The following is a 27,993-nucleotide window of genomic DNA, read 5'->3' as shown; positions in this document are numbered from 1 at the left end:
GAGGTTTATAGCTACTGTACTACTGCAACACCTGTACGGCACAGCTTGAGGCAGGGAACCACGTGGCCATGCCCACACCGCATTTTCTAGTCTGCAGCTGATGTGTCTTCAGGCTGTGATGTTGTATCACGCAGACTGGCAGGTTTGGGTTAGCAGAGGTCTCATGCCACTCATTCCTCACAGGCTGGATCACATTTGCATGTCATACATTTGATGCCTTCGATTTAGAGAGGCGAGTGGGATCCCAGAATCTTTACACAGAAATACATAGCTAAGCTTTTGAAGCTAATGTTGCAGCCTGTTTCTGAGGTGAAAAACTGAGTTCCTTTTGTATGCAAATCATCTCTCAGCTTGTCTGGAACTGGACAGTGTAGTTTGCAATACAAAGCCACGGATAGTACAGAGCTGCTAAGACTGGCAGGATCCATGGAGCTCGTGGGCAGCTTTGTCCGCAGGGGAAGGGTGGGTTTTTTCCCTTATTTTCATTACAGTAAACATGCTACGTGTCAATTCTTTTGTAGAGTGGGCAGAGTTCTCTCCTTATGAGGTAGCCATACCAAAATACGGAGCCTCCATTCGTTCCGAATATTTTGACAGTGAGTTCTTCATGGGAAGGCGAGTGAAGAAGCTGCCAGAATCTCGGATCTGCTATCTGGAAGGTGACCTACATGTGCAATATAGTTAATCACAACATGGTAGAAAGCACGGTACTGGCTAGCCACTGGTCTGTGTACAACATTCCTTGCCAGTAGGTCTGCTCTAGGTCTTGATTCCATGGGCTTTTTGCTCCTTTTGTACGCTTCTGCTCTTTGAAAAGCTTCTTTCCTCCTGTCCTCCCTTTTAACCTGGCCAGATTTGGGAATGTTGAAGCACGGTTCCCCTTCCCATTTCCTGAACCAAACAAGAAGGTGAAGAAGGCAAGTTAAGGAAATAATAAGCTTTTCTTCCCTGGCCAGTCATCAGGTCTTCAACTACATTATCTGTATTTCTAGCCAAGGCATTGCTGGGGTAGAACGGGAAGGAGCCGAAAATAAAATAGAACTCATCTAGAACAACCCACAAAGGTGAGAACCATCTGAGCTTTGTGGGTTGAGAATGGTGCCACTGATTTTCCCTGCCCATAAGGATGAAGGAAGCGCTTTTAAACTCCATCAACTGCTTTGACTATTCTGCCTCTGAAGGTGAAGGAAAGAGGAAAAGCAGCTAATCAGAGGAATCCATCTGCCCCAGGGAGATTTTTAAATCCTTGTCAGACTTTTAGCTTTTGGTACTGGAAACAAGAGTTCAGTGGAGACAAAAATCGTATTTCTTTCACTGTGAAGTCTGCTAGAGATTGAATTTGTTCCTCATGTGAGTACCTGGCACAGGGCTTAATGACAAAGGGTAGTTCTTTCTTTTCCAAAAGCAGACTCACATATGGAGCCAATTCTATTCTGATCCTGGACCAGCTGAACTTCACGGAAATAAAACGTGCCTGAAAGGAAAAAAAAGGTCTTAGATCAATTGAAAGAATAAATCAGTTTATAGAAAGGCCTTATGCTTATATGGCTTCGCTGTGCTTTCAAAGCCTGCTTTCTTTCACAATTATACAGTAAACACTCTAAAACATTGTTTGGGTGAGTGACAACTCTTATTTTGTTACCCTGTACTATACAGCGAATGGTTTGTGTGCTGTTACCTCCTGAGAAAGAGCACTGAAGGGCTGACCCCATTGCCTGCGAGCTCCGTGAGCCCTGCTGCTTAAGCTGTGTCATGGCAGGGTCATTTCACGTGGGCCAGTAATAGGTGGCATGGATACTTGTAAGAGTCACTGGTTAACGTGGTGATGCAGGATTTTTCTCATGTGGTTTGACTTGCAGGTCTTTGGACAAACATCTTTACTAGGAACTTGCTCGATGGCTTGTACTGGTCCTCAAATTCAAATGAATTCTGGGAACGATGGGCCAAAGATATGGTAGATATAGGTAAGAGTTTCAAAATCAGTATTTGTTTTTGACCGGACAGTGCTTTCTATCCAGGAGAGGATTAAGGAAGATCCACTATTGCTACTGTTTATGAATAATCTCTAACATCTCCCTAAATTACTGCATGTTGGTTGCCTTCCCATATATCAAAATGATCACTATGTGATGTTTTAATTTAATTTTATTTTATTTCATTATTTTATTTTTAACTCAGAGGCACGCTTCATGTTATTTACACACAGTTTTAATTTAAAATTTGCCTATGGTCTTCTAATTACTCCTCCCATGACTGCAGATGAGAAGGGTGGCTTTTACTGTACGCAAAAGTACAAAGCGAGTGTGTCATTTGAGAGAGTAAAAGACAAAAGCTGCACTTGCTTTGAACAAAACAAAGTATTTCTTTGTTTAAATGGGGTTGGTCATGTGCGTATGTCTCAAGCAGACTGCAAGAAACAGGGAGGGGAAGGACCCACGGGAAGACAGCAAGGGCGTCTAGCCAGTAAGGGTGCCTGGCAGGACAGATTGCTGATGGTTTTTCTCACGGTTCCTTTTATATTTCAGAAAAGCATTCCCCTGAGGATGATGTCACTGTCATCGAGCCTCCGTCTTGTTTGTCAGGGAAGTTGTATGAAATGTTTCAGGACATTATGACTAAGCGTCCACTACTGGGAAAATCTCATAACTTCCTGAGAGGCTTAGAATTTCATAAGGATTATATCCATCAGAAAAAATTTATTGAATGGAAAGGTAACTGCAACAAAGAGTTAGCTGCAGTGTGCAGGTAACATCTCAGATATTTTTTTTTTTTTTCTTTGGAGATCTCATATTTAGAGATATTTTCTCAGGGTCTGGAAATCTGCTGAGAAGGAACTATGTTCATCGTGTCTGTTTCTTTAGGGTAACAGGTTAAAATGAACTAGTCCGTAGGCCACTCTTCACCTCCTGAAAATATCTGTAACTTGTATCAAAGCATGCTCTTCTACAGGAAGTTTGTCACTCTGTATAGGTACATTAGTCAAAAGATCCAGAAGGGGTAGAATCTCTTGAGGTCAAGAAACAAAGCTAACACTGGAAGCATAAAATAGCATGTTATTGTGTCGATCGGATGAAGGAAAGGACTGGCTGCAAGCACGTGGTTGCCCACGTGTGGTATTACTGCCGGATGATTTATCCATCCAGAGACCTCTCTTTAACCCTTCAGAAACAGAAATGCCAAGATCCAAGAGTAGAAGGTTAACGTCACATAGGTTTAGACTGTATATATTGTGCATCGAGCTTACACATTCTAAGTTGAACTGCAGTTTTCTGTGGCCTGTGCTGTGCAGTCAAGCAAAGTCATAGTAGTTTTGCCTCTAAATCTATGAAACAATCTGTGAAACGATAGCAAGGTGATGGAGCTGAGGTTTTGTGCATCACAAACCTTCCTGCAATCGCAGCATCCTCATTTATTTGATGAGCAGGCGGCAGTGTGGGGAGGACCCCGCGTTATTAAGGTTAATCTGACTTCAGCAAGAAAACACATGTTCTCTGCCTGCTCTGAGTCCTTGTCTTTGGTAACTTAAGTTTTCTCTCCGCTGTTTCATGCAACTAACAACACTCTTTTGTTGCTGGCTGCCATTGCTACATGGTTTGCTGACAGTAGCAAGAGATGGTGGAGTTTTTTTGTGGATTAAGGCAGAGCTCACAGTGTGCTAAGTGCCTTTGAAATGTTCAGTAAGCAGAAAGTCTATGTCCTAAAAGAGTCTGCTTTAGAAGAAACAAGTGAGAGAAGGAGAAAACAAGTAGCATAAGAAGGGTGGGTGAGAGAAGGAGCAAGCACATAGCTGAAGAAGGTGGATGAAGGATAAAATTGTCAGTCAGTAAACGTTAAAAAAAAAAATAAATTCTTACATTTGCTAGCTAGCAATTTCATGAAGGCAAATGGGTAGAAGCAGATTTCAAGGAGGATTTGGAGGAAGAGACCATAGGGACACTAAAGACTACCTCAGGCTAGGTAATCTACAAATAAAATAAGTGGAAAACATGAAGCCTGGAGTGGGAAAAACGAGCAGATTTTCTATCCTCGTTTGGCTGCCTGCATGTGACCAAGCTAAAGCCAGGTATGGATCCATCACTAGGAGCAAGAGGAGGTGCCAGCTCTGTGAGCAGAAATGATAGGCTTACGGTAGGTGAAGTCTCCAAAATACAGCTGCATTTTGAAGGCTTCCCTGCAGCTCAGGCTAGCTGACACATTAAAACAAGACTTTAAATGCCATGTAAAAAGCCTGATTTTCATGGCGAGAAATCTGAGAACTCATAGGCTGGAATTAGTGCAACACGTCTGCAGTAGGGTTCGTGCTTTCAAGGGAATTCCTGAGGCAGGACTTCTTTAAAGTCCCTTTTTGGGTGTAGGATGGAAAAAGACTCTCCCAAGGAAACGCCTAGCTCTGCTTCACATACCCTGCCGTGCATAAATGCTGCATGGTTCCATCTCCATGGTAAGAAAATGGGGGTAATGGAACATCAACTGAAAATACTCACCAGGACAAATAAAACTAAAAACTATGCTCAGTTTCTTCTGTGAGGGACTGCAAGCAAATGTCTCCCATTGCAGCAGAATCTGTGAATTCTCAGCAGCCATGAATGCTAAAATAAGCAAATAATTTTATAAAGACCTGACAGTGAGGGAATGGAAAAAAAAGTATGACTTATTACTTCAGGCTGCTGTCAAACGTTCCAGGCTTTGGAACAAGGTAGAGTTACTCCGCATGGTTCAAATCAACGCTACAGAATGAGGCCAGGGAGGCAAAGAGATGGAAAGAAGTGCTGGAACTTACCTGTAGTGTTTCTGCGATCAGCAGTTTCTTACAACACAAGCACAAATAATTTAAGGCTCAAGGGGCCTGCTCTTGGCTTTGCTACCTTGTTTTGTAAACTTGAAGAACACTCTTAAACCACTATTTTTGGTATTTAAAACCAGGGCAAACTTTTTTTTTTAATTCCATGGGACTAGAAATGGTACCAAGGGAACAGCAGTGGCCTTGCTGTCTGCAGGGCAGACCGGTGGGGTTGCTAGCAAAGAAGAGTCCAGCTAACAGAAACTGGCTTTAGATCTCAACTTGCCAGTTGGTATAATCCCCTTTCAACTCCTTTGGTGTTAATGTGAGGTTTAATTAATTCAAGCAGTATTTTAAGCTGTTGATAGGGGATGCTGTGTGCGTGATACGGTATTTTTTTTGCGGCGTGGCTAAGATGATTTGTATGAGAGATCACTGAAAGCAGGTTGAAGTCACATTTTTCACCCTGGGAGAGGAGTTTAATCCAGAGAGGAGAATGCAAAAGCAAAAAAAGAGCAATGCAAAAGTGCAGCGACATACTGCATTTGTTGGATTTGTTGCTACACTGTGAAATTGGTTTTGTTGTTTGTGTTTTTCCCAGTTCTTAGGGGGGAAAAAAAAATCGGCTAAAGTCTGCATTCTGTGAAAAAAATCACTCCCCAGAGCAGCTGTGAGGCCAGTGGAGTCTGTGTCTCACCTGTCCTCTGCCTAGCTGCCTCACAGCCTGCCTTTGTGAGTGTGCCGGGGGAGCTGGTAGCAGGCCAGGGGTGCTCAGACCTGCAGTTTGGCGGGTGTGCTCCTGCGGCCGCGTTTGTGTGCTCGCGTTATGGAGGGAGGTGAGCCTGCTCTTGAGGGAAACCAAGGGGCTGGACTTAACACGTAGCACAGACAGAATTACCGAGTCCTCCTTTCCTACCAATGCACCACTAACTGTATTCAAAATGTTTTTCAGACACTGTGCTGGATGCTTTCCCTAACAATCTGACACCACTGCAGAAATATCTTTGCCTGATAGATGTTGGCTATTTCATCAACACCAGTGGTGCAGCACTTTTCAAGCCAGAGAGGAATGTAGACGTCATTATCTCACTTGATTATGGTCTGGGGAATGTGTTCAAGGTGAGAAGATTAACAGGCTCTGCTCCTTGCGCCCTGGTAAAACTCTTCTTGTGTGATTAAAACTGTTAAGTAAGTGGTTGTCTAAGTCTTGATCATATACTGAAGGGCAAAGCAGTCTTCATATCTTGGAGGAGGAAAGAAACTTTCTTCAAGGCCAGAACTATAGAAACTGTTAGGCTCTTTTCTCTGCGGCGGATTGCAGCGTACACTCCCAAGGATCCTCAGGGAATGCAGTAACAATAGTTTGCTGGAAAAATGACCTTGATCTCTCTTGGTCTGGCCTCATGACAAGTTCTAAGCATGGCTTTCATGCTAAGAAGCATCTTCTGACATGTGGTGAGTGGTGGCAGAAAGTAGGGTTATACTGTGGTTGCTTTGGACTACACATTCATTGCAGAGTGGTGCGAGGGACTGAATTAAGTTGCCGTAGTATTTCTGTGGTACCTCAGTAAGCCTGACTCTTGTCTTAGTGTTAGCTTTAAGACAATGACATTCTGCGTTCACAGCAATTGGAGATGACGTACAAATATTGCAAGATACAAAATATCCCATTCCCCAAAGTGGAGCTAAGTAAAGAAGAGGAGGAGAACCCAAAGGAATGTTACGTGTTTTCAGATGCAGAGGACCCCAGAGCACCCATAGTAATCCATTTTCCCCTGGTGAATGACACCTTTAAGGAATTCAAGGAGCCCGGTAAGTTCAGTCGACAAAACTATACTTTCTAGTTAAGTTTGGGCCATTTCTCTTTCCACACCTTGGGCCTTTTGTCCTTTGTAGCAATAATTCTAAACGAGGGCACAGCCTTTGTGTGAGGGAGGCCATCCCGTCCCCCACCCATCGCGGTCATACACATATATTTGCCTCTACCACTGGGCTACCAATGAGCATGCTCACTCATCTGTCGGGCTGGGTTTAGTTTACCACATTCAGCTCAAAGTACATGAGTTTCGACTATGGCAGGGGAGAAGGAGGTGTTGACTCTTTTCCTGTTAACCCAGTCATGTTAACCTGCTCGCCAAAACTGGGACTATGTTCCCCATACACAGAGTGAAATTGTGTGTCCCGTCCAGTAAACCATGATGTGACAGAGGTGGCTGAGATGGGTTCGTATCTCCCGCTGATTAGCCTCCATGTGCTGCTCAAGAGGCAGGGTAGCAAACCACCGCAGACGCAGTGATGTCGAGTAAGACACGGGTCAGATCAAGGCTTTAAAACACAACTCCCACTGCAGGGCATACTGGAGAAGGCAGCACTTGCAATGGTAAGATGCTGGGGAAAAGGTAGGGCCAGAATTCTTTCTCCATCCGGAAGAGACTGAGAACATCTTCCACCTGCTTCTTCCCTCCCCCTCCCCCTCTCGATTTAAGGCCTAGCAGTAAGCAAGCAGGCTGGGCGCCAGCAGCTTCTCCCATACCCTCGCGTTTTGGTGCCAGCCACCGTCCAGGTGGAGAGGATTAGCAAGCCTCTCCAGCAAGAGTGGGGATGATGTTCGTGGCCCAAGAGTCCAAGCAGAAAGAACTGGTGCGTGGCTGCCAACAGCTGGGTTAAATAATTCTACTGTGAGCTTGTTCAGAAAACTAAATGGCAGGAGGGGGTGTTTGGGGGATGAAATGTATAGTTGGCATAGGGGTAAGAACCATAAAAGTCACTGACTGCCCTACCTTGGCCTAGCCATTATGTGGTGTTGGTACAAGCACTGTGGGAGAACAAGGTTACCTCCTTTGCTAAAAGACTGTGAATAGAAACAGCTGCCAGAAAAACTCCATTATCCTGTGGTGTACTCCAGGGAAAGCCTCTTGTCCTGCACTTGTTAAAGAGCTTTGCATGTAAGTTTGGCAGCTCTGTGTCTGTGATTAGCAGACAGCAAGACCCTGAGTTTCCCAGGTAAGACAGCTCCTATCCTTTCTTCCTTTCTTCCTTTCTCCAGGGAATTCAACAACAGATGTGGCTTTGCTATGGGGGCACACGCAGCTGGGTCAGTTCCACATGGAGGCCCATCGGGTGGCCCTGGGCAGTGGGGTCTGCTCTCAGGTCTTGTCTGTGAACGCAGATGTGAAGCAGCAAAGGCCGTGTTAGGACAAGAGAGCCTCAGCACAGACCAGGTTTTTCCAACAGTCTGTGGGATACTCTGCAAAAAACCAGACAGGCAGGTGCCTCTGCTGTCTGCCTTCACCTGAGACCTTCCTCTGTGCTGGAGCTCGCGCCGCTCTCACGTGCCACCGTTTGGGTTGTCAGGCCACGGAACTTCCGCTCGCCCTCGCAGCTGCTCGACACGGCAGACGGGGCATCCACTCTCCTCCCAGCTTTACCCCAAATTACATTGTGATAGTGGGACCCCAGCAGAGCGGACGCTTCTGAGGGAATGTTTGCGGCAGGTTATGAACAGCAGCAGAACGGGTTAAGTAAAGCCCCTTTTCTGCTGCGATGTTCACCAGTGCTCAGAGAATATGTGCGGTAGGGACTACACCAATGAAGTCACATGTAGAAACTCTATGAATGAACGGAGGAGATACACCTAGTAGAGGGGACTAAGCTCGTTCAGTGGAGGCTGGAGATGGTCCAAATGGCGATGTGTGGTGGGATACGGGCATTGAGCAGTGGCTAGCAGGTAAAACAGGTGAGAGTGTTAGTCTCTCTGAATGAAAGGGGGGTGAGATTATGCAGCGCAAAGCAGCTTCTGCAGCTTCTCTGTGCTCTGGACCCAAACTCATGAGCTGTGATGCTCACCTGCGTCTCTCCGAGCAGCTGGCGATGCATCCATCGCGTTGTCAGCCAGCAACTGACGTGGGCGGTTGGGGTCCTTGGCAACCTGCTTGCGTGGATTTCAGCAGTGGAGCTTTTCGTTTCTAGAGGGCTGAGAGACACCTTGTGGAATGTAGGTACTGATTTTTCTAGCTTTTGAATTTAAATTCTGGAAAAGAGAATCAGCTTGTGAAGTGCCCATATATTACGCAACTGTGCATCATATACGTGTGTGTGAGGCCAAGACTGTGCTTGAGGGAGATGCCAGCTGTATCTGGACGTAGGCAGCACAGATAAGGTGGGTTGCAATATCAGGAAGCTGAGTGGAGCAAAACTTGGACATTTCTAATACTTCTAGTCATAGCCTGTGCCCAGCACCCTGAGATCACACTGCCCAGAAACCACTAGGTTAGACTAAACCCCGTAATGTCTCAAGCAAAATTAATGTGTCATTTTCATGCAGTTCTGGCAGATGCTATAAGGAGGATCTCCGCCATTCGTTTGTAGCCCCGCTGACAGTCATCTCACAATACATTCGTGGTTTGGGCATATTTGGTTCAGGCTGCAAGGAGATAAGTGAAAAACAGAGGCAAAAATTTAGCTCTTAACATTTCGTAGAACAAAAAGTATGAAGCTGCTGAAGTGCCTGGTGAAGGTAATTAGGATGTCCAACCAAAAGATTTAACTAACAGGGACAATTAACTCCAAGGAGTTGAAGGCTGAGAGGCTGATGTGGCGTGCTGTGTTTCCTCAGCGCTCCCCATGCTGCACCAGGCTAATCAAGGCCTGATCACAGAATTTGGAAGGTGTTGCAGGTGTGTGGCATGTCTGAGAGCCAGAATTACAGGGACCGGCAAAGGCTGTGGACCCAGGGGCACGCTGCTCAGGAATGGCTGTCTGCAGGGGCAGGATGAGGGGAAGGTGCCCCCCTGCTGCGGCGTCCCCAGGGCTGCTCTTTAGCAGGAGGGGGAAGGAGGAGCAGCTGGGGAAGCTGACCAGGAATGGCTTTTCCAAGCTGTTGGGGGGAAGCGGGGTGCAATCTTTCTTGGAGGACATTTTTCACAGCAGGTAGATTGGTCCGCTCCAACACCATGTGTCTTGTGCTCCAGATTCAACTCGTCATGGTGGGTTTTGTCTTTTCTGCAGGGGTAAAGCGCTGTCACTCAGAGATTGAAGAAGGCAAAGTGAATCTGGAGAACAACTGCTCACCCTACTACCTCATTAGGCTAATCTACTCCTCTGAAAATTTTGACAAACTCGTGAACCTGAGCAAATACAACATCCTCAATAACAAAGACCTGCTCCTCCAGGCGCTCCGGAGTGCCGTAGAACGGAGGAGAAGCAGCAGGACTGGGAATCTCCCTGGCCATTCTGGAGCTGGATACCCCTAGGCTGGGTTTTCGCACTGTTCCCCACTGAAGGCTACGACAGTCACATTACAACACATCACAGTCACTTTATAACATGTCACAGTCGCACTGCAACCACAGCATTCACTGTTTGCAGGGAACTGAGAAAACCATAACATTTCTCATCTTTGCCTTATTCAAGATCCTAGCTTTCAAAAGGGTTTATTTAATCTCCTTCCCTCAAGTTTTCAGACCATGAGAGCCTCACACTGTGGTCTTGTTAAGAAATTAGGGTCCTGGCTAGCAGAGACCTTGAGGATCTCCCTGATGTTACAGCGTATGGTGGTGGTGATAGTGATAGCTCTTCATCTGTGCCTGTCCCTCAATCCTGAGCCCATTGTCGGTGTCTTTTTAATGCTTTGTTACAAACCAAGTCCTGGCCATTTGCATTCAGTAATGTCCAGATTTTCAGACAGGCTGAGCAACTAGAATTTGCACTGAATTGGTGGGCTCAGCTTTGAAGTCAGGCCAAAGAGTCATATATCTGTGAACAACAGCCAGACCGCAATGTTGACAACTGCGTTCTGTCTGGCCCCTTCCCCTTGCTGATTTAGAAATTATTCCTTTTTTCCATTCCCGTGCAAGAGTTTGGCACAGAAATGCTGCTCCAGACTGCCACGAGGGGGGCAGTTACATTTCAAGGAGAGAGAACATTAGCTACAAAGAGTGAGTACGGTTCTTTTGAGTGTTGGCTGGAGGAAAAATTCTGCATAAGGCATGAGTGATTGTATTAATTTATATGGGTAGTGTCTTTGTGCATTAGAATGTCAAGAGCCTGAAACAAGCTTTTGATACCAGAAACTTGAGGTGACTAATTACCATAGACTCAAGTACATTTAATTTAATAATTGTGACTGAGACATAAGCTGGTGCTTCTTACGTATGCAGACTGAATGTAGCATAACATAACTCGCTAACAGAATGCATAGCCACTGCATTTTTCACATATAGAGGTTCTTTTTCCCTTTACAGTCTTCTACCCCTAATATCATAGACAAGGTATTTTTAATAGGTGATGCACTAAAATAGAGCACAAATTAAAAAAAAAAAGGAAATTCTTTATCACACCTCTTTTTTCCGAAGGTTTTCCTCCAGTAATGACACCTGGTTTTCATTTGCTTTGGCGTGCGGTGAGAGACTTTGCCTTGAATTAGGAGCTTGGAACATCTTTATAGCCCTCCACTATGTTAAAAAGATGGTAGGGAAGGACGCTGAGCAGTGAGAGAGCTCCACAGAAGTCAGAGAAGTTTCCAGACTTCCTGGCACTGAAGGATTTGGACCTGCTTCTGGCTTATTTAATCCAAACTCAGCATGTTCATCAGAACCTCCAAGGAAAATCTTACACATTTCTTCTGTGTTGGAAATTTACTTGATATCTAAACTTAGTTTTACTTGAAATCCAAAATTAGACAAAGGAAGGGAAACAGGGGTCTGCCTGTTCAACCTTGCAGCCCTGAGGCACAGGCCAGCATGTGCCCCTTGAGGGCCCATATAGTCTTGAACAATAACAGGATTTTTTTAAGTATGTTTTTATATTTCAGACCCTTAAATTATGTGAGGGCTGTATCATTGCCCATCAGAGTAGGGTGGGTTTTTTATTTGTTTTGGTTGTGGGGTTTTTTTTTGTTTGTTTTTGTAGCATGAGACTGAGGGAAAACGTTGCTGACCTGACGGTGTGGCAGGAGGACCTGGAGGGCATCTGTGACAGCGAAGGCTGCTGGGGGATGCTGCAGGGTGGACAGACCCACAGCGGGCACAGTCTTATCCACGGAGCTTGTTGGGAAGCGGAGGCTGGCACGTGCTGTCCCTCGAGGCGCACCTGGGCCCCGGTTCGGAGCATGCTGCTTTGCAGAGCCTGGACCCCACCGACCCACGGCACGCAGCTTGCAGCGGCGCATGCTGACCAGTGACCTGCGCGCAGCTCCGCTCCTGGGGCCTTGTTTCCCAGGGGATGTCCGCAGGGGCTGAGGAAATGGGTCGCAGAAGCACCGTGCGTTTGTCCCAAAGGCCGTGCGCTTGCTGCTTGCCTCGGTCCCGCCTCGTGCCACGCGCTGCCGAACGGCCGCTTGAGGGGAGCACGTGAAAACCAAAGTGGGCGCTGCAAGGAGAAAGCCGTCTCCACTTCTCACCATAGAAAAGCGTGAGCGAAAAGGCAGATGACATGTCTATAAACGGTCTTGCTGTTCTGGTGTTATGTTTGCTTAACCACTGACGGTGAATGCATGCATGAAAAACCTCATCCAAATTGCACCCCCGATCACTGCGCTCATATGAACATTTTGCTGGAAAATCCCCACAAATCTAGAGCTTGCTATCTGCTGCCAAACACAAAGGAAAAAAAATTTGTTCTTATAGTTGTTAGCTACTCTTTATAGAAATTGCTTGCTTGTGTCTTTTAACTGTTTAATAATATATTAATGAAAAATAAACTATTGCAAAGAAGCAACAGACCCATGGAAGTCTTTACATATTTAAACACAAGACTACGTTTTTCCCAGTTGTATTAGCAGTGCTTGTGCTAGACGCCTGCTCTAGGGTGGTCACTGGTTTTCAGATTTTCTTTTTGTGGGCACCCAGGACTGGTTCCCGTCACATATATCTGGCTGGGAAATGTGTGACAAACATTTAGGCCGTTGCACCTCTGTGATGCCCCGTATTTAAGGATGCATGGGATTTCCTAAAGCCTTCAAACAACTTACCGTTCAGTACTAGAGGAGAGAGGAAGCAGGCAAGAGCCCTCTGGCCCAGAAACGGCACACAGCTTCATATCAGAGCGCTGCTGAGGAAGCGTTTAGGTATCATCCTTTGTGACCACCTCTTTTAATCCTAATGCCAATATATTCTATTCAGGCAGCAAGATAGCTTGTGCAAGGATTTTAGCTTTCTGCTTCAAGCATTCATAACTGATACAAGCACTGAGTAGCATAAAACTGCATGAAATGATAAAACTGCCGAGCAGTGTAGCAGCATGGGAAGTCTACGCAGAGCCTTAAAGGACCCGTGGGTAGATGGAAGCAGCAGTTTTAATAATGGTAATGACATTGCTGACAGGAAATATATCCCATGAAATCCACTTTCAAGGGATATAAACCAGTTCCTGGAGGTAAAAGAGTTATTTGCAGCAGGAAGGCGAGAATGAAGCGAAGGAGCGCAGAGCACGATCGGGTTAAGGCTGGGAAGCCAAACTGATCTCAGTGCCCGAGGTGAAACGACACGACATTGCTTCAGTTTGTGCCTGGCCACCTCCTGGCAGCCAGCGCTGTCAGAAGACACATGGTCAGAATAGGGCTGGTAGTTTTGTCTTTGGGAATGCCTTCTTGCAGCTGCGTCTCAAGGCCAGTGCTGCTGCACAGCACGGCCTGCATCTCCCCTCAGCCTCTCTGGGATAAACAATGTTGAAACACCTCAGTGCACCCAGCGTGGATGCCACACAGCCAGCAGTCACTGCTGGCAGCAACTAGACTCTTGTTGAGCAATGGCAGCTGATGCCTTGTGGGAAGCAACAGCCTGAGCCACCCAAGCTGCGTCCTCAGTGCCCTGCACGGAGCCAGGACCGAAGCGAAATGAGGTGTAGGGGGTGAGGCAAGCAGAACCGTGCGGAGGTGGATGGAGCCCGCAGCTGGGAGCACACAGCGCATGAGGCTTCTGCTTCAGGAAGCCAGATGTGGTAACAGCACGAGGCCTGGGCAGTCCAGCTGCTGAGATCAACACGGGCCACTACATCACCCTGTTAGGGAAAATACTGAGACAACCACACAACAACATAAAATGCTTTAAGGCATTGCCCCTGTAATGACTGGTGAGCCCCAGCTTAGCTGTGGGTATGGATGCTTGGAAACCCAAACTCATTCTTTGATTAACATTTGCAATACATACAATCACGACAGGCTTCCATCTCACGAGCTGCCTTTTTTTCAAGCCACCCCCCTCCCAGCCAGAAGGACATCAAGAAAACTTGAGGACTGCACCAACAGAAACCTCATGAAGCTGAACAAGGAAAAGTGCAAAACTCAGCACCAGGTGCAGAACATGCCCCTTTGTCAACACAGACTGTGAGCAGCAGCTGTGCTGAAACACCCGGCGGTCAGAGCGGACGCCACATCAGTACGAGGAAGCCGTGCAAACAAAGCAAACTGCGCCAGCGGCGGTGCCAGCAGAGCAACCCCCGGTCAGGAGTGACGAGGACATGCCCGTAAGATGGAGGACAGTCCAAAAGGCCAACAGTGTAAGGAGAGTAAGTTGAGACTTCGTACAGATAGCATGCTACAGGACACGCTTCTTTCCTTCCCCCAAAACACTATTATATAAATCCTACTCAATCCAATTTCCCAGTAGGCTCCCGTTAACCTAGGGTTTGGTCTTTCTGACAGCAGTGGTCTAGGAACTAGACTTCCTCCTTGCTGTTCTGCTTTTCCTCTCCTTTTACACCAAAAGACTGATTGTTCAGGCATAATTTTAGTTTGAGGTTCCATTAAAAATGAGTAATACTGCAGGGATTTTTTTCCTGGTAACCTCCTCCAGAAAGAACTGGCAAATACTCAGGGAACTGTTGGTTAATGTGTTGTAAAAAATGAAAGACTGTGGAGACTACAAAACACTGCGGGAATTACATAACAAACGTTCCCTTTGAGACTTCTGCCTCTGTGGTGTCCAACCCTCTCAAATCCCGTGCATCAGTATCTGCAAAGCTACTTGCAGGAGGCAGCTTTCACTCGCCGCTTATGCCTCCTGCTCTGCTCAGTGCTCCCCATTTCTGTCTTGCAGTCACTTCACTTGAGCTGTCTGGCTTAAAGGTCTCCGCTCTTCCATTAGGTAACTTGGAGTAGGTAACGCGTGGGTGACAGAGCCACTGCATACACAGAATTATACCAGATGCAGTCCTGTTTAATTATATTTAATGGCTTTACTAGATTTAATACATAATTAAAACAAGTGGTGCGATTAACTTAAAACATATCAATACATTTCCAGAGGGCTGGGTTAAGATACAGTGGTGAAGAGGTCTGGTATTCACTGAGGCAAATGTCATTTTTCTCTTCTTGCTTCTACTACTTGCCACTTGGTTCTAGGCTTAGAGTGGTGATGGAGGCTTGTGTCACTGCAGTCCCATCTTTCTTAAAATCTCTGGAAATTTCTGCAGACTCTCTCTCCAATTTGATTTTGAAGGAAGGCGTTCTCCTATCAACAACATGCATCACCAGAAGATCAGCTGCAACTCAGTCACGCTGTACATGTAAGAACTTGTTGGGCATCTAGCTCAGCAGCAAAATTCTACCAGGCAGAGGGACTAAGGATTTCACATCACGGCCTGTAAGATTTTTACAGGTTCCAAATGCAAAAGAAATTGATTTACACTACAGGCTGAATTCCTGAATTTGGCTGCAGCTGTGTTTTTCCATGCCTGTGTCTGGATTCCCAAAACAGCCTTTGAGGGAAGTATTCCATCAATGCAACTTTTGACAACTGGTTTGTCAAACCCTCCCTAAACTGGAGGCGGGGTTCCTTTCAGACCCTGCTGGAGAGAATGTTCAGAGGAAAATCCAAAGCACCTATTGCAGACTCCTGCTCTGATACCCTCCTCTGCTGGAACAAGTCTTACCCCGTTGAGCACACAGGTAACCCTGTCTTCAGATCAGATACTTCATTTCAGTAACTTTGGTGCCCACAACAGATGACGTGAGAGTTCCTCTGTGTGTCCCAATTTTAAGTCATCAACCACAGGCAAGATAGGGCTGACTATGGTAGAGGCCCAATTTGAAAAACGGGCTGTAGCACATCAGAAATGGCACAAATTAATTAAGGATGGACCATACTCAAGACTAATATATTTTACTGGATTAGAATCACAGAATGGTAGGATCGTTAGGTTGGAAAAGACCATTAAGACCGTGAAGTCTAACTTTTAATCCAGCATTGCCAAGCCCACCGCTAAGCCATGTCCCTAAGCGCCATGTCTGCACATCTTTTAAATACCTCCAGGGATGGTGGACTGTTCCAGTGCTTGACGATCCTCTCTGTGAAGAATTTTTTCCTAATATCCAACCTGAACCTCCCCTTGTCCTGTCGCTCGTTCCGTGGGAGCAGAGACCGACCCCCCTGCCCACAGCCCCTCTCAGGCAGCTGCAGGGAGCGGCCAGGCCCCCCCAGCCCCCTCCTCTCCAGGCTGAGCCCCCCCAGCCCCCGCCCGGCTCTGGACACGCTCCAGCCCCTCAGTGTCCCTCTGGCCGTGAGGGGCCCAGAGCTGAGCCCAGGGCTCGAGGGGCGGCCTCACCCGTGCCGAGCGCAGGGGGACGGGCACTGCCCCGGCCCCGCCGTTTCTGTGACATCCATGACAGAAGACTGGGACTTTTTGACCTCAGGACAGTCTCCCTTTGTAGGTGACCGCTACCCAAACACAAACAGCACCGACAACCGCTCAGCCTTGCGGCACAGAGCCCCTACCTCAGGAGTGAGCTTTTGCTGGTTACTCTTTCAGCAGTCTCTCTGCCCGGGAACTCCCACAGTCCTTTCTTGGCGGCCTCTGTGCTTGAAGTAAAAGGCTGCACCACCACTGTGGGGTGTGATCTGTTACCGTGCCCTGTAAAGTCAAAGAACACAAATAAAACTCTCCTGAAGTAGTGTTAGAGGCAGAGTTTGCTGTTTCTGGGTCCGTAACAATTCTCTCTGAACACCGTTGTTATAACTGTGCTCTGGCTTCCTTTCCAGGAAGCTGCTGCCTAGTGAGGTGTCCAGAAAGAGATCTAGATTCAGAAGAAAAGCTGTTCATCACGCTCCAAAGCAACTCGTTAGTAAAAAGATGAATGCAGCCCTTGGGCAAGGCCCCTCCCGGGCAATAGCCCGACGCCAGCCGCAGTACAACCGGAGGGTTGCTCTGCAAGTCACCCTGGGCGCCCTCCTGCCAGGTCCTTACACTGCAAGGTGGCAGGTGACTTGGATACTGCTGGCTGACAGAAGCAAGGAGGACAGCTCAAACTGCCCCAGGCTAACGACCCCTTCTTATTCTCTTCCCTTTCTCTCACCACCGCCTGCTAAAAGCACAGCTCATTCCTGAAGGAAGTGGGAACGTACCTATATTATTCTGTAGTAATTGCAGCCAGTCCTCCATCAGTGCCCGAGAAGGTGCTGCGAAGAAATACTCTGCCCCATCTCTCAGCCTGTAAAGAAGGACAGCAGGAGGTGAATTCTAGCTAGTCTTACCTTATACCTTCTGTCCTTGGGGGTGGGGCAAGCACTGTAAGACCTCTAGTTACATCTCCTAACAACATATAGTCTTGTGAGTCTGCAAGCAAGTAAGCCATATGGCTAGCTGCGTAGGCTTTTATTAGTGCACTTCTCTGCAAGACTTACTGCAACATGAAGGCGTTCTCTTTCCTGATGTAATTTACCAGCCTCTCACATTTGGCACCAGGAATGCTGAGGGACAGGACTGCGGATACGTTCTGAAGGAGGATGAAATTAAAACAAAATGTCTTCTGTGTCATTTCTGCTAGGATTCAATTGTATACCAACCTACGTGCTGACTACACACCCATACTATCATTTTCTGCTTCTAACTCTACAACTAGGATCGCTGAATAGGAACACAGAGGAACAATGGACTATTGTGTTATACCTTAAATGCAATTCTCAAATAAGATACTACTTTTAAGGAGTATGTTTGAAGATTTCTGAAAGCTTATTATTCTTACAGGTCGTATCAGTTCAGTAACTGTTGAATTTTCACTCAGCTGACGTTTGACATAGAACCGATTACCCCAGCCTCAAGCCAAATCTTTTCTTTGAAATGCATTTTTACACAGCTAAACACAGAGATTACTAGAAAGATTCAAAAACTAAATTACCTTAGATGCTTCTTTTTCATCATTATACACATGAAGCTTCAATCCGTCAAGTTTCACGTAGAAGCATTTCCAAGACCTTGAGCTTGGCTACATGAATAAAAACGGTAACAAAATTCCACTGTTAGCTACATATCCTATTGGAGTAGTGAAATCTTTCACGCGCAACTTTCACAGGAAGCCTGGAGCTGTCCGAATTACGATCACAAGAGCTCTCTTAGCCATGGTCATCCCCTACAAAAACAGAACCTGCTGTAGTTTCCGGCATAGGTGATTCAGGAGGGGTCTCTCTGTGAGTCAGGACTGAACAAATGACATAACTTGGTGCAAGCAAGCTCTACGCCATGCTGTGGTCAGCAACATCTTTGAGAGAATGTAGGTAATCAATGTTATGTCTATTCTTGGCCACTAAAAGCACCATTTCTTTCCCAGCTGGAACACTGGCCCTGGCCTGCTGGTCACAGTCTAGTTTTGTTAAGCATGCGACTTCAATCTACTGTGGCTGCTGAATTCCTCTTCATTGCCTGAACTAACCCCAGTGGAATGCTCCTGGACACTGCAAAGTAGCTGCTATTTCCTACCCCACCTACATGCCACTGAAAGGTTAGCCTTGTGCCATCCGGCCCTTCTGGATGAAGGATCCTATTACTTGAGCATATTCTTATTTTGTTAGGCCAGTGAATCAAGTTGACAATTTGGTCATTCAGAGAAAAGGAAGGAAACAGTCCTGAGGAAGATAAGTCATAACTTCCCTTTTTTGGTAAGATGGAAGTTCAGTATCACAGCAGACTATGTTCAGCTTATCCACAAGAGAGGAAAAACTAAATTTCTCTTCCAGAAGTCTCTGGAATCAATACCGGATTCAATTTTTTAAAAAGGTCTTTCAAGTTAGAAGTTTCAGAGGAAATATTCTATGGGAGAAACAATCCAAGACAACTTGTTCACATGCGATACCTCAGCAAACACTCAGATGTCTACGTATTGGTGGTGAGTATTAGAAAATTTCCTGCCCTGTTATGATCATTAGCCCACTGACCTGAAGTGACATTCTTTCCTAGGGTAACAATTTAGATTTTCATTCAGCCCTCAATTAAGCAAACCACTTCTTCAAAGATAAACCAAAACCTTAGTTTTTTTTCTAGCACAGTTAGAAATCACAAGTATTGGGAACATGGGAGAGAGGGCTTCCTCTGCCAACAAACCATCACATGCTGATACAGAGTCTTGAAGCTTGCATTTTTGTCTTTTAAAACACTGATTTCCCCCCCACCTCCAACTCAGTTGATATATTGACATCTGTATTTATAATCAGGGGGACATAATTAACATGTTCATACAGCCTAGGCTCTGGTTCATAAATCCATTAAATGTAGAAAGATCGTCTTCTGCATGATTCCCATGTCAGGGAACAACTCATGTAACTCCCATAACTCAAGGAAAGATGAATTAACCCAGAGTGATGGCATTTGTTTCTACCTGTTGTCTTCCTGGAAGGAGCTGGTCTCTCTTTTCTAGGAAACCCTCCATGTGCTGAAGACTTGCAGAAACCTGACACACACAAAACCATTGTTGTTTTAACTTTAAAATGGTCCTTAAACAAGCGTTACAATTCCTGAAGGCCTTTCTAGACAAATTCCACCCAGAGAAACTGACCTCTACTACTTCTAGCCTTTACATTCACAGCACGGCTACAAATCCTCTCTAGGTTGCAGTCACATCTCTGATATACTACCTAAATGAAGAGAATGCTCATGGAATTTGCTCTGTGATTATTATTTTATGGAATTATGCTCTATTATATTATTAAATACAAGTTACAACTTAAATTGCTGAAGTTATTCATACCGGCCCTGCAATAATACTGAGTTACACCAATGTATAGTGTTGTACTGCTACGCTTGGGTACGTAACAAACACATGCTGCAAAGTGCAAGAGAGGAAGGGAACAATTTTTACCTGTCCATGAGCAGGCAGTGCATTTCCCACCAGGGTGAGCAAACAGGAGTTGCTGGTTCTAGTCCTGCCCCAGGTCAGCTCTTTGGCAAGGGTGCCACTAAGCCCTGCCTCTCTCTGTCGTCTACGCTCAGTGGACAGTAAGCACCACCGCCTCACGCAGAGGGGATGGGTGAGGCAGCAGCTTGGCCTCTGCAAGACAGCATCTCCTGGCTCTTGTTGAAGTGCTCTGCTGAGTATTCAGCAGCATGAATATCCCCCAGTTTGGGAAAGAAAAAACAGAAACCAATACGGTTGCCAGGACCTAGGCTATAAAACTGAGCCAATTTAAAATGCTTTTAAGCTATACCTAGCTGCTTCAGTCAACCATCTTTTTGGAAAGCATATTAACTACAAAGGCATATAAAATGCCTCTTGCTGTTTGGATCCATGACTGCACCCACTGCAATGCCCGCTGTTATAATGCTATCTATGACTTTCACATGGAACCTCCTGTATTTCCTTGCTTTAACTAGTACAGGCTAGCGGGTCCATGAGGAGGGAGCCAGGAATCCCTGGGACTTACCGAAGATGTGTTCTCTAATCTCTCCCGAGAGGAGTTAGACAGTAGTATGTTTGGTGATTTATCTAGTGACCTTTGGCCAGGCTCCGGTGGAGTTGCCATTAGTTTTGACTGCAGGCTGGAAAAAGAGGAGCCTTTAGCACTTTTTTCCTGCGGTGATAAAAGGCCTGTGGCATATGAATCTGACAAACTGCTGCTGCACTGCTGGTTTATGGGAGCAGGAGATAAAGGAGAGCTTAAAGAACTGTGACTTTCCGAAGATGTAGCTTGTGGGCTCACCATCTTTGGTGTAGGTAAAGCGATAATCTCACTGGGTCTCTTCTCAGTTTTCATTCCTGTTTTGCTGCGGCTCAGCGCTTCTGGGACTCCCCCCGCAGTGACCTGTTGGAATGCTGACGGAGACTTTTCAACAGGGGAGAAAACAGTTTCAAGTGGGGCCCTCTGGGACAGGCTGGGTAAGGGCACAGACGGCAGTGGTGGTGTGCTCTCTATCTCTATCGGTTTTGGCAGTGTTTTCCTTCTGTCAGATGTTTTTCTTTTCAGAGAGGGAACCCGTACAACTTTGCCTTTATCCTTCTGCTCACTCTCTTCTGTGTCCACTTGTCTCAGAAGATTGATCTCCCTCTGCAGGACACAAGTATTACATTTTTTTAAATGACCTGCACTGCATTCATGGGTACTTACCTAAGATATTTTTATTTTAAGCAGGGATAGTTTTTCAAATACACTGTCTCCTGGCATTGAATTTTAAGGCCTGTACCTCCGATGGCATCCTTAGAGTTAGAACTGATCTTAATTGCTATGTGCTAAGCATTATTTTGTTGCCCAAACCATGAATACTGATGGCAATTAATCACAAATACAGTGAATCCTGCCCTTGCCAAGCTTTCTAGAGGCAGTCTTTAATAAGCTCTAGAGAATCTATGCTACTCTTCTCTGGCACTGCTTCTTTTAAGTTTGCTGTAGGAACAGCGAGTATCCAGGGGTGTTCTCATGGAAGATTTTAGAGCGCAGGACCTCTGTCCCTTCATTCAGCCAATCTGCAAATCACTGAACAAAAGGCAGCTCAACTAAACTAATTTTTAACCTAAGGCCAAACACATAAGCTATGTTTTGCTGGGTATTTCAGGAAAATTAAAAACGTATTGAAACAGCATCTGCGAGGCTGACTAGATATTTCTGGTACTTAATACAGTCTACTGCGGAACTCTGATGCCAGGAGGAAAAAGGCTTATTTCTGCCTTGGCCTCCCTTTGTTTTCGGCCCTTTGCTATCCTCCAGCACTGTCAGGAGGCTGCAGCTCTCCCTACTGAAACCCTGAATGAATCACAACTCTCCATCCACGTAGCAAGGGATCACCCTGTTTCTCACACAGCAATGTGCACTACGCATCCTTTTTGCTGCTCCTGAAAGAAGAAAGCTTCCACTTCTCCACTAGAGCTTTTTCAAGCTAGTTGGACACTTTCGATCCATGTCGAACAGCTGAGAAAGAGAGCCGTATCTGCAATATCTCAGCTCCGGTTACTCATTTACTCCACCTCAGCACAGGAGTTCATTCTCACATGGTGTGACTGAGCCCCAAACATTCAGGGACCCACATCATCCTGTCTCATACCTTCTACATCAACTTTCTACTTCTCACCTTAGTTTTCCTGCTGAGCTGAGCAAATTTCTCCTGCTGAGCTGCAAGCATCTTCTCAAAATCATGGTGTTTCATCAGTAATTCCTCTACTTCAGACACTGAATCCTGAATGGAAAAACGATCAGATACGGAAATCCATCAGAAGAGATTATGTCTAAGATTTTCAGATTTGCCCATTCTATTTAGCCAAATGATGATGCTGAAACTTTTGTAATTTGATGTCTAAACCCCTGGTAGTATGTGAAAAATCTTAATTTACACTTAAAAAAAAAGAAAAGGTCAGCAGTGTCTCCTATACATGAAAAAAAGAGCTCAAATAACAACCTTATTTTTGTGTGAAGCCATTGATACCCCTGCTTCCAACTATAACTGTTTACATACAGATTAAGTACTTGGATTCCAGCTTGTGCTAGACATAGGGTTTATTCCTGCCCTACAACACATGCGTTAAACCTCTGTCTTGTTCTTTGCTGAAATTGATAGTTTTCAATATTTGAATTTATGACATTGTTTTCCCATCTGTCCTGGTTTTGCCTGGGATAGAGTTAATTTTCTTTGTAGTAGCTAGTATGGGTCTATGGTTTGGATTTGTGCTGAAAACTGTTGATAACACAGAGGTGGTTTTGTTATTGCTGTGCAGCGCTGAGCGGCGCTTACACAGAGTCAAGGCCTTTTCTGCCTGTCCCCCCACCCCACAGCGAGCAGGCTGTGGGGCACAAGGAGTTGGGGGGGAGGGGGGACACAGCCGGGACAGCTGACCCGAACAGACCCAAAGGATGTTACATACCATACGATATCGTGCCCAGCGTATAAAGCTGGGGAAGAGGAAGGAAGGGGGGAAATGTTCAAAGTGGTGATGTTTGTCTCCCCAAGTAACCACTACACATGATGGAGCCCTGCTTTCCTGGGGATGGCTGAACACCTGCCTGCCAGTGGGAAGTAGTGAGCAAATTCCTTGTTTTGCTTCGCTTGCAGGGGTGGCTTTTGCTTTACTTATTAAATTGTCTTTACCTCAACCCATGCATTTTCTCACCTTTCTGATTCTCTCCCCCATCCCACCAGGGGGGAAGCGAGCGAGCAGCTGTGTGGTGTTTAGCTGCCTGTGGGGTTAAACCACACCACCATCTTACAAGCCATCAGAAAACAGTCAACAATGAGAAAAAACCAAAACTATGGATGCTGGTGTTTAAATAGGAATTTACAAGCTAGCTATCAAGCCATCTGTGCAAAACATTCTACTGCCCGACACGAGACAGGGAAAAACCCTTTTTCTTTTCAAAACAGGCTCTCAGCATGACAGGGCAGGGAAAACCGAACCTTCTGCCAGTTATTACATGAAAAAATGGTCTGGAATTCTCCCCCAGCCTTCTACCACACCCTGGAAGCCACCGCCTCCTACAGCCCATCACCATGTAAACCGCAACAACTGTCCTGGGCTCATTCTGTAAGAGGACAGAGCTCCTGCCCCTTGGCGTCTCAAGGGTGCATTGCTGTTTAGATTGTGATTAACTTCAGGCCTAAGCCGACACATGCTCCAAGCGGACTGTGTATGCGAAGAGGCAATTCAATAGCATTGCACTGTTGTTACTCACCCCACAGCTAGGATCTGAAAGAAAGCCCTCCTTGGCAGCCAGCCATGCTTCTGCTTGTTCTAGCTCTCTGCGGAGCAATTGAACCTCCCAGTTTTCTTCATATAACTCTTTCCTCATGTCCCAGCTGTCCTTTACCTTCTTCATCAGCTCTAACAGCTCTAACAGTTTTTCTTCAATCTAGAAAAATAACATTTGCAGTGCCGGGAGGTGAAAAACCCAACCAGATTTTCAGGTGGCAGCCAACTAGTGTGTAATCTGCCCTCATGATCCAGAAAATCACCTCTAGATAACTTTGTGGTGTTAACGTAGTTTAGGAAGGATGTCTGAGTTCTCATTTTTCTTACTTGCATTCATTTAGCCTGTATGTTGTATAGCCATATATTATAATTGTATGCATATTCCACATACTGTATGACCAATATCCTGCGATATGCTTTCCCATGATGAAGCTTTATACCCAGGCAATTTGTATCATGGAACTAGTGAGAACCAGCAGATTCAACAAATACATCCATTTATAACAATGGAGAGTCTTAAACTGTGTACAGTTCTCTAATTCTTTCTACAACACAGTAATTTTGCATAAATTCTGGAGATGTTTTTGATGGTGTTATCTCTGAATCTACACACAATACTGAGACAAGCTTGGGACCACTGCAAAGGTCAAAGTCTAAAAGCACACAGACAACTGGGATCACAGAAACCTTAACAATCCTGCTCTTTTGGCTCTATAACATTTCTGAAGAATTACATATCTTCTGGTGTACTCGGGGACATCACTGCATCCTCTAGCTGATTGCATTGTGATGCATTTTATCTTAAGTCTTGGTTAACTAAATGCTAAAATCTCATTTATGAGGCACATCTTTTCTGTGGAATAGCGATACCTACCCACCTCGCCGAGCAGCGACTGTTCTTCTATGGTCAGCTTCAAAATCAGTTTTTAGAGCACTAAGAACTTTAAAAGGTGTATTATTTTTCTACATGTCAAATGAAGTCCACAGCTTTTAACAACAGAGAATCTGACCTGTTCAGTTGTTTTATTTTGAAAGACAGACACAGCTGCAACTCCTGCCTGTTTAATGTCGTCTGTGTTCACTCGTTTGTAAAATATTTAACTCATCAACACACCTCCACAGACATGAAATGTCCATTCTTCATCAGGTCACCTCCTGCCCGCTGCATTTCTTCGTATTTTAGCCACTGTTTCTCTATCTCACGCTTGTATTCCTCATGACGCTTGATAAGCAGTTCAGCTCCCAGGACATCATTTGCCAGTTCCTCAGACATCACTACTGCGTGCATCTCGTTGGCCCAGGCCCTACAGAATAGAGACAAAAAGGGTAAAAAACGAATCTGCTGTGTACTCAGGAACGCCCACCTCCCACGGCTGTGGATACATTTGTACAGTCTTTTATTTGCACATGAAAGACAAACATTCAAATAAATTGATCAAGGTTCACTCACGCATCTATGGACTTCGATGACCCGATACAATATTCCCAGTGCTGTTTCAACACATAGCCTGTTAGAAAGGCAGCTGCAGCATCTCTACATACATTGTACATTCAGATCCTCAGCAAGAACCTTAACAGCAGGTGCCTAGGCTGTACGCACTCGCAGTACTTTTATACATAGTACGGGGACACGGAGACTTTCAGATGCCCACCTGACTTTATCACCGTGCGTGAAAGTACCTCATATGCATACAGCGCACTCATGCAAAGAAGCATAGTGGTAGATACTTTTTAAGGAAAATTTTCTACTCCATGAGCCTCAGCTGGCATAAACCAATGCACCGTGATTTACCTGAGCTGAGGATCTATCCCCTCACATGGTAAACGTCCAATAGTCAGAGGTAACCACTTCACTGTCTTTGTATTTCTATTTGTGTCATGGCTTAACTCTTTCATTAACTACAGTGAATGAAAAACGTCCGTATTTCTTCTGTGAGTAATCCTATTTAAAAACACAATTTCCATCAAAAATGATACATTTTTGAAGAAAAGGACATTAAAATGATAAAATATAATGTTTTAATGTTGGTCTGCCACTGAGTATAGCATATTTCCATTAGTTATTTCAATTTTTACATTAGATCTCTCTTTATAGATACTCTGGCATGATTGATTTAAACAAAATGAGATGTTTAGCTCAACGTATCTTTTTTTAAAAACTGTGTTTTGTAGATGCTTTAAACATTCAGCATTTTGTTCTAATTCGGACCAAAAAAGGAAAAAAAAACATGCCATGGAATTTCCCAGCAACTCAATTCTTGCAGAAACCTAACCCCTAGTAAGAATGGACAGAAGAGCGTATGCATATAGGCAATGGCACTAAATACATGTGGCAAAACACTTTCAGCACTTGAGCAAGTGCTAACCTATTCTAGAAGGTTATCTTTAATGTAGTTGCTTTGAATCTGAGAAAAACAGGCACTGGCGTCTGTGCAGGTGTACAAATTACCCGACTACCTAGCCGAGACTCCCCCATCTTCCTACAGAATCAACATGTTTCCAATTGGAACTGTGAGACTACCCAAGCTATCCAGAGCGACTGAACTCTCCAAGACTGTCTAGGAAATAGTCTAAAAATGTGGGTTTGTCATGCACGCTGTGCTGAAGTGCGAGTGGCATGGTCACCTCTGATGTGTTGTGAAAGTGTGCTGTTGAGAAGATGCCATGTATCCAAAGGGATTTACAAGTTGCAGAGCACCTGGGACAGGAGTCAAATAACTGGCAGGTGTAATTTAGAGAATCCTATATGGGAAAGACAAGAAATACGGCCCACTGCCAAACTCGAGGAGCCAACACGTACGTCAGCTCCCTGCAGTCATTGAAGTAGAGCTGGACTTGTTCTGCCTGGCTCAGTCTTGCCTTCCTCTGCAGAAACTTCTTGTCCAGGTTTTCCCAGCACTCCTCTGCATCCGTGAGTCTCTCCATGATGTTTTCCTTGACTTGAGGGTATGTGCGGCTGAGGTGCCAAGCCTCTCCCCGAATCCGTTCCAGCTCTTTCATGATGGCTCCTAGATCTCTCTGGAACAGACAGAATGGATTGTAAGTGCAAGTCACTACTTATGTCTACCAAAAGCAGATTTTAAAGATGGTCCATGTTTTCTAGTCACTGGCTGCACAGAGGCTGGAAATACGACTGAATATTTTGAAAAGTGTGGAACTGAAGTCTCTTGTAGTTCAGATGACATCTTTGCAATTACAATAACAATTTGGAATAAATTTTAGAAGAGCTCATCCTTGGAAGCAAAAGTATTAATTATATAAAACCACATTATTATAAATAGGGGGGGGAAAAACGTTTCTGTGAAGCACAAAGAATATTTCAGGATGCAATAAATCTATCTTCTGTTGGCCTGCAAGCAAGACTTGAGGGTATTTAAGATCAAGCGTCAGTCTCCTTTTTTTTGTCATTTATGCTTTTCTGCCACTGCTTCATGACAGATCCCCTTACCTCTACACCCTCAAGCTGGCTGAGAAGTGTCTGTACACCTGGAAGATCGTATCCATAATCTTCTATATCCACCACTGCCTCTTTCTCCTGCATCCAGCCCTTTACTTCATCCACATCGCGATCATACCGGTGAACTTGCTGGGCTGCTCTTAGATTCTGGAACAAAGAAACAATGTAATTGTAATACTATATATCATGTCTGCAGCATAAAAAAGGGCAACCCTAGTATGTCCTAATGCAGTACAGGCTGAACAAAAGCAGGAGAAAAACCCCTTCCCAATTGTCATCTGAAAGTGAGGCACTCAAGTTAGCCTGATTTCTCCAAGTTCTGTTCGACAATGGAAAGATACAGTTGTCTCCAAAGAACAATTTATCCCTACATAAATGAATGATCAAGATGGAGAGCATGCATTACCCTCTAAAGGTAAAGCTCTCAGCTATAGAAAGTGTCCAAAAACCTTGCTTGGAATAGAGGCCTACACTACAAACAGTGAAAGTAGGAGGAGTTAAGTGGAAATTAGGTGTTCTGAAATGAGAGGATTGAAAAATGTTCCAATGCTATTTTACATTCAAAGTATATATTAACAATTGCAATGCCTTTACTGCTGCTAACAGACAATAGTGGGCTTGAGTTACTTCATAAGCAAAATGTGTATGTAACAGTAGTGAAGAATGAAGAAAAGAGTTGAGGGCATCTGACATTTTGAGTTCTCTTTAAAGCAAGTAAAAATGCTGAGTTCTATGTGTTCTCTCTGCTTTTCCAAACACATTTGTGACTGCAGTTTCACAAGAGGGGGTGAACTGATTTAACAGCTAACTGCTGCCAAAAGGTAGAGGTTTTGGCTTTGTGTCCTCTATCACCTTCTCTCCCACACCCCTTCTTTGACTTAA

At 45.1% G+C, this 27,993-nt stretch overlaps 2 protein-coding genes across 17 annotated transcripts in view; one reads left to right on the top strand and one right to left on the bottom strand.

Moving 5' to 3' along the window:
* LOC308066881 (cytosolic phospholipase A2 beta-like) overlaps positions 1–14,782 on the top strand; it is a 55,809-nt gene extending 41,027 nt beyond the window's left edge. For all 10 annotated transcript variants that reach the window (XM_080394793.1, XM_080394790.1, XM_080394789.1 and 7 more), the window contains 6 exons: positions 522–659; positions 1,860–1,964; positions 2,526–2,711; positions 5,733–5,899; positions 6,406–6,592; positions 9,788–14,782. In XM_080394793.1, coding sequence (XP_080250919.1) covers positions 522–659; positions 1,860–1,964; positions 2,526–2,711; positions 5,733–5,899; positions 6,406–6,592; positions 9,788–10,032 — 1,028 coding nt within the window. In that variant the 3' untranslated portion in view covers positions 10,033–14,782. The remainder of the gene's footprint in view (positions 1–521; positions 660–1,859; positions 1,965–2,525; positions 2,712–5,732; positions 5,900–6,405; positions 6,593–9,787) is intronic.
* Positions 14,783–14,913: 131 nt separating this feature from the next.
* Positions 14,914–27,993, bottom strand: part of SPTBN5 (spectrin beta, non-erythrocytic 5) — a 106,815-nt gene continuing 93,735 nt past the window's right edge. For 6 of the 7 annotated variants that reach the window (XM_080394772.1, XM_080394771.1, XM_080394773.1 and 3 more), the window contains 12 exons: positions 27,103–27,258; positions 26,455–26,672; positions 24,769–24,958; positions 23,638–23,814; positions 22,046–22,150; positions 20,407–21,027; positions 19,365–19,436; positions 17,892–17,978; positions 17,398–17,489; positions 17,119–17,204; positions 16,492–16,627; positions 14,914–15,228 (listed from right to left, as the gene is read on the bottom strand). In XM_080394772.1, coding sequence (XP_080250898.1) covers positions 15,099–15,228; positions 16,492–16,627; positions 17,119–17,204; positions 17,398–17,489; positions 17,892–17,978; positions 19,365–19,436; positions 20,407–21,027; positions 22,046–22,150; positions 23,638–23,814; positions 24,769–24,958; positions 26,455–26,672; positions 27,103–27,258 — 2,070 coding nt within the window. In that variant the 3' untranslated portion in view covers positions 14,914–15,098. The remainder of the gene's footprint in view (positions 15,229–16,491; positions 16,628–17,118; positions 17,205–17,397; positions 17,490–17,891; positions 17,979–19,364; positions 19,437–20,406; positions 21,028–22,045; positions 22,151–23,637; positions 23,815–24,768; positions 24,959–26,454; positions 26,673–27,102; positions 27,259–27,993) is intronic. The other variant, XM_080394774.1, reaches the window with a different exon arrangement.

The sequence above is a fragment of the Falco punctatus genome (genome assembly GCF_963210335.1).
Source record: "Falco punctatus genome assembly, chromosome: 7".
NCBI lineage: Eukaryota > Metazoa > Chordata > Aves > Falconiformes > Falconidae > Falco > Falco punctatus.
The sequence above is the reverse complement of the archived record's forward strand: the minus strand, read 5'-3'. Positions and strand labels throughout refer to the sequence as shown.